At 49.1% G+C, this 5440-nt stretch overlaps 1 protein-coding gene across 1 annotated transcript; it reads right to left on the reverse strand.

Annotated features, from left to right (window-relative positions):
* Window positions 1-202: 202 nt before the first annotated feature.
* RIPPLY1 (ripply transcriptional repressor 1) lies at window positions 203-2918 on the reverse strand. Its single transcript, XM_019717703.3, has 4 exons — window positions 2741-2918; window positions 1747-1822; window positions 1087-1151; window positions 203-529 (listed from the first exon to the last, which is right to left on the reverse strand). The coding sequence occupies exons 1-4, from the start codon at window positions 2893-2895 to the stop codon at window positions 265-267; spliced, it is 561 nt and encodes a 186-aa protein (XP_019573262.3). The 5' UTR covers window positions 2896-2918; the 3' UTR covers window positions 203-264.
* Between the last annotated feature and the right edge of the window lie 2522 nt (window positions 2919-5440).

The following is a 5440-nucleotide window of genomic DNA, read 5'->3' on the forward strand; positions in this document are numbered from 1 at the left end:
GTCCTGGTCTGCTTTCTGAGGGCTTCAGAAAGCACGTCTTCCTTCCCTTAGAGCCCCTAGGACTCTCCTACTGTCAACACAACAACAACCCAGACAATGAGATGTCAGAGGCCTGGGCTTGCAGGCCAGTTGGGTACAGCCAATGTGAGTTGCTGACTCAAGGACCCAACTTTCAATCCAGAGAGCTGTGCCTGGACATTCCTGGCTAATCGATGCCCTGGAGCCTTGCCAGGTGTACAGAACGCTAATCTGACTCTGACCGGCTCAGTTTGGACAGGTCAGGGGCGGGGAAGGAAGATGAATTGCGACCCTATGTGGTGCTGACCCTGGAACCCTCACACACCCTTCCGGCCCTTTTTCATCTGCCTCCTTTTTCTCCTCTTCTTCGTCCTCTTCCTTCTCGTCCTCCTCCTCTTCGCTGTCTGAGTCCTCATACAGATTGATGGTTGCCTGGACAGGGAAGTGCTGCAGTAAAATCTCCCCATCACTATACAGGTAGTCAAAGAAGCGGGATTTGGGCCAGAAGAGCCTGTGGACAGAGAAGAAACTTAGACAGGTCTCATATGTGCAGAGGGGTCAGTAGGGCCAAGAAGGAAGCCAGCCCCTAAACTTCTCCTACCTGTAATAATGGGGTGAGAGGTAAAGAAAGAAAGAGAGCTTTGTAATAGAACTTTCTGAATTGTTACAAAATGGCCCCAGGCAGGACGGTAATATGTGGTGGACCTATAACTGTGGGGAGCTCCAGCCTTAGCATCTCTCAATACTGATGCTGATCCCACCCCCACCTAAGAAGACCTCTAGCCAAGAATTCTCTAGAACTTTCCTGTGTCCTCCATCTCCTACTAAGGCTTGTTTCACTGACCTGTCCATAGGGGCTCATTCTTAGGGGCCTTTGACAATGCCTCCAGGGAAGACAAACTTGGTCAAGTCCCTTAACCTCTCTGAGCTTCAGTTTCCTGGTCTATGAATTAGTGATCACAGCAGTGCCCCCACCACCACCACCAATTCTGTTTCACAAGGCTGTTGTGAGGATTTAAAGAGCTAATGAATCTATGTCACGTTCTGAGCTTGGTGCCAGAGGCTTACCTGACGGGGTGATGGAACTCAGAGTCAGCTTTGGTGACCTCAGCACTTGTTGCCCCACCAGTGGCCTGTTCAAAGCAAAAGCTAGAATGTGGCTCAAAGTACATGGCCAGATAACTGCCTCCTCTGTATCTGGGGTCAGCAACCTGCAGATAAGATGATCTAGAAGAGACCTCAGACATCTCTGGGATCCAGACCCTGCTCCCCAACCCAACAAGGGGGTCTGTCCTGTTTCTGGTTGAAAAACAAGTGGATAGTGTCCTGGGGATTGTTGGTTTGCCGGTCCCCATTCTCACACCTGTTTGGAGACTACCCAGGGGACAGAATTTTACTGGAGCAGCAAAGATTCGGCGGTGGAAAAGCACTGGGACTCGGTGCCAGGAGACCAGGATTCTAGCACCAGTGCTACTACAGGCGAGCTGTGGGGCCTGCCCAAATCCTCCCCTCCTCTGGGCCTCAGTCCCCTCATCTTTCAAATTGCACAGAAACCTCATGTCTGCCCTCCTCCTAGAGCTGTTGTAAGAATCAAACGTGAGCAAGGCTGTGAAGATGGTTTCCCAGATCTGCAGCCCTGGATTGAGGTCAGAGGCTCTCTGAGAAGGGACCTGGTCAGTGTGAACACAAATGGCTGCATGTGAACATGGATAATGGGCTCAAACTCACCAAATCCACAAGTTTCCTTGCCTTCCTTGGGGAGTCATTTGCAGAGCACAGCCAGGGCCTCCAAAGACAAACCCGTCTAGGACAGAGAGGGGAGATCCAACAGGGGAGGAAGAAGAGACAAGAACATGGACTCCCTGAGATAACCAAAGAGGTCTCTAAAACACTTCGCTTGGATGTCATCTACTTCAGGAAGTCTCTCCGAAGGACCCTGAGCCCGGGTCAGGACAGTTGCCATTCCTCTCTGCTTCAACAATGTTATCATTGTTCTTATCACAGTTTTGTAATTGTCTGTTTACTTGCCTTTGAGCTTCTTAAGAGCAGATTTCAGTTTGATCATGTCTTATTCTCCAACAGCTAGCACAATGCCTGGTACACAGTAGGCATATCAGTAAATATTTGCTGAATGTGTTAAATGTTTGGAGGAATGAATGAGGTTTGGGTGCAGATATCTTGCCCTCTACCTCCTGCTCAAGAAGCTCAGAATCCTACCATCTTCCTGGGCTGGGGAAAGGGGCCAGAAATATTCCTGGGCCCACTGCTCCCCCACTAGACTTCCAGAGGTAGGGAAAAAGCAAATGGAAATCTTATGGTGTGGTCAGGAAAGAGACAGTGCCCCAGTCAAAGGCCTCTTGGGACGTTGGCCCTCTCTCCCCCGTGCAGCCTAGGCTATGTGTAACCCAGGTTTCATGGCATCCCCCCTGTGCCTCTCAGTGGACTGAGCAACTTAGCCCATGAGGGCCTGGCTGCTCAGCTTTGAGCTTTGGCAATGCCTACTGTCCCCAAGTCCCCTCTTGTCACTCAGAGCGATTGATGAGATGGAAAGCCAATTGAGATATTCCAGCCTGATACATGGAGGGGACACTCTCTGAGGGTTGTGAGACCTCCCCGCCCGCTTCACAGAGAATAGGGGCACCCTGGACATCTCATTTTCCTTCCTTTCCCTCAAACCCCACAAAATCAGAGTTCAGGTTGCCAAAGGCCAAGTACCACTTACCTTTCACTCCCGTCTACTTCTTGTCCAGAGGAGAGAGGGGGCGATGGGCTTAACAGGTCAGGGAGTGCCAGGAGGCCCTGAGCTACGGCTGGGACTACGCTTAGGGCCAGGGCTGAGACAGGGGCAGCAGCAGTGGCGGGAGCAGCAGGATCCATCCTTAGGGTGTCAAGACCAAGCAGGCTGCGAGGGCTCCTATTTCTCAGAGCCGCTGCACTCTTGGCCTTTCCTGGGAGACCCTTTATAAGACCTGCTTGGACTCAAATTATTCAGGGAAGTGCAAGGGTGGGGGAGCTGGGAGGTGGAATGAAGACTTAGGAAAGGGGCTCAAGGAGGGAGAGCTGGATTCCTGGGTGTGAAATCTCTCCCAGTTGAATAAACAGAGAGTCAGTGGGGGGTAAGAGGTTATCATTACCTCCAAGTCAGAAAGGAAAACACAGAAGGGGCAAATCACACACCATTTGTGCAAATTCCCCAGGCAGTAGCAAAGCTGGAAGGCGAAAAGGTGGGAAGCTCATTAGTACCCAAAACCACAGAAAGCTGTCAGGCACTGGGGGCTGGACAGACAGGCCTTTAGCAAAGCCAGTTCTCAGCAAGAAATGACAGCTGACCTAGCTAAGGAGAGTGAGGGACTCGTACATCATTTCATCTCAAACCCCAAATATATTTGCCAGGCGGTCCTGACATATAAGATGACTGCTTTAAGCATAACACCTGGGTGAAGAAAAAGAGGAGGTTCTGGGTGGAGCAGGTCTAGGTGTCTGTGGGGTAAACCTCAAGTCTTCTTTTCATGCCTTCCCCTTTCCTGGTCAGTTCACTTGTAAAAGAATGCCCTCTCCAGCCTCAGCAGTAAGGGGTCCGGTAAAGGAACGCAGGCAGCGTTCTCAGAGCTACCAGATCAGATTCCAAATCTCAGAACTCAGCTTCCAGTCCGGGAGCCAGGGTGCCGGGGGAGGGCAGAGTTGTGTCCAGCTGCTAACCCGCTGAAGACCACCCCTGGTCCTGGGGCCTCAGCTCCCTCACATGTAAGAGGAGGGTGCAAGCCCAGCAGTCCCCAATGGCCCTGTAGCCTGAACACGCTGTGACAGGGGCTGTGTAAATGGGGACTGACCCAGGGCAAGCCCAGGGGCTACAGCACAGCCCTTGGCCATAGCCAGTCTCCTGGGCTTTTGCCAGAAAGCTTCCAGTTACAACTACTGGCAGGCTCCTTATGCTTTAGAAGTCCTGAAAATATGCTTCCTGAACTCAGTGTCCAGCATCAGAGTGCATTTAGCTTCCTGGACATTCATCACAGTCGGGTTTGGGGTCATCAGAAACTAGAAACAACCTCGAATGTCCAATGATAGAAAACCAGTTGCAATTAGGGTAAGTCCTTGCAACCAAATACTAAGCAGACACACAATCACGTTCTAGGATGTAAAATTATCAACACTGAAAGTGAGAAAAAAAGACTCCAAAAGAATATGAGTAATTTGCCTCCAGGGCTCCTCTTTTCTCCATGCACTTACCCCCTACCTCCACAGCATTTCAAATTCCAGCCCCACTGTGTTCTTTGTAGCAAAAGAAAATTGGAAACATCCTAAATGTCTCATTTTAGAAAGCTGGTTAAATAAATCATTGAACAGTTATACAATTTTGTATTAAAATTCGTTTGGTAGAAGATTGGGGGAAAGTCAATATATTGAAGAGTGAAAAAAGAAGCCTCTACAATATAACTTAGAGGACGATCCCATTTTGGTAAGAAAAAATGAATAGAATATATAGTAAGCAGAAAAAAGAAGACTGGTTAAGAAGAAAAGAGAATGTTACAGTGGTCGGTTCTGGAAGTAAGATCATGATAAATTTCTTCCTTCCTTGTGCTTTTCTGATTTTTCTAAAAAGCTCCACAAGACCTGATATATTTTGGGTAATGAAAAGCCATGACACATAAGAATAAAAAGAGGGCTGGCCTGGTGGCTCAGGCGGTTGGAGCTCCGTGCTCTTAACGCCAAAGGCTGCCGGTTCGATTCCTACATGGGCCAGTGGGCTCTCAACCACAAGGTTGCCGGTTCAACTCCAACAAGGAATGGTGGGCTGTCCCCCACTGTAACTAACAACGGCAACTGGACCTGGAGCTGAGCTGTGCCCTCCACAACTATGATTGAAAGGACAACAACTTGACTTGGAAAAAAATCCTGGAAGTACACATTGTTCCCCAATAAAGTCTTGTTCCCCTTCCTCAATAAAATCTTAAAAAAAAAAAAAAAAGAATAAAAAGAAAGAATTGCTTATCGGTGGAGGACAGAAAACTCTTGGGGGGAAATGACAGCCATTTTCAAGTATCTGAGGATTAGACTGCAATGAGATTACACTAAGTCTGTGTGACTTCAAAGGACAGGGCTGTGGCCCACGGGTGGAAGCTACAGGGAGACATATTTGGGCTCAAAGGAAAACTTTCTAATAGCCCAACCACCACCTAACCCAAGGGCTTGGCACTGCACTGGCCCTCAATAAAACAGGTTTATTGCATGTGGTGAAATGAGTGGTGCAGTGGAATGTGCAGCCTTGGTAAGCTCTCTGTCCCTGAATTGCGTAAGTGCAGGCTGGATCCTGGATCCTGGATCCTGGAGAGGAAAATCTTTCAGGAGAAAAGGGGAGCCCCAGTTTCTACCCAGTCTCTGAGTATTCTTGCTAAATTTTCCTCCAGAAGATGAGAATTTGCTT

The sequence above is a fragment of the Rhinolophus sinicus genome, chromosome 18, assembly GCF_057876585.1.
Source record: "Rhinolophus sinicus isolate RSI-liver-muscle chromosome 18, RSI-T2T, whole genome shotgun sequence".
Taxonomy (NCBI): domain Eukaryota; kingdom Metazoa; phylum Chordata; class Mammalia; order Chiroptera; family Rhinolophidae; genus Rhinolophus; species Rhinolophus sinicus.

Excerpts from the sequence above, each read along its gene's own strand:
- RIPPLY1 (XM_019717703.3), bottom strand. The coding sequence starts at position 2,895 with ATGGATCCTGCTGCTCCCGCCACTGCTGCTGCCCCTGTCTCAGCCCTG. Across the intron at positions 1,823-2,740 it reads GAAGTAGACGGGAGTGAAAG|ACGGGTTTGTCTTTGGAGGC; the intron begins GTAAGTGGTACT and ends TCTCTGTCCTAG. Across the intron at positions 530-1,086 it reads GAGTTCCATCACCCCGTCAG|GCTCTTCTGGCCCAAATCCC; the intron begins GTAAGCCTCTGG and ends CTCTGTCCACAG.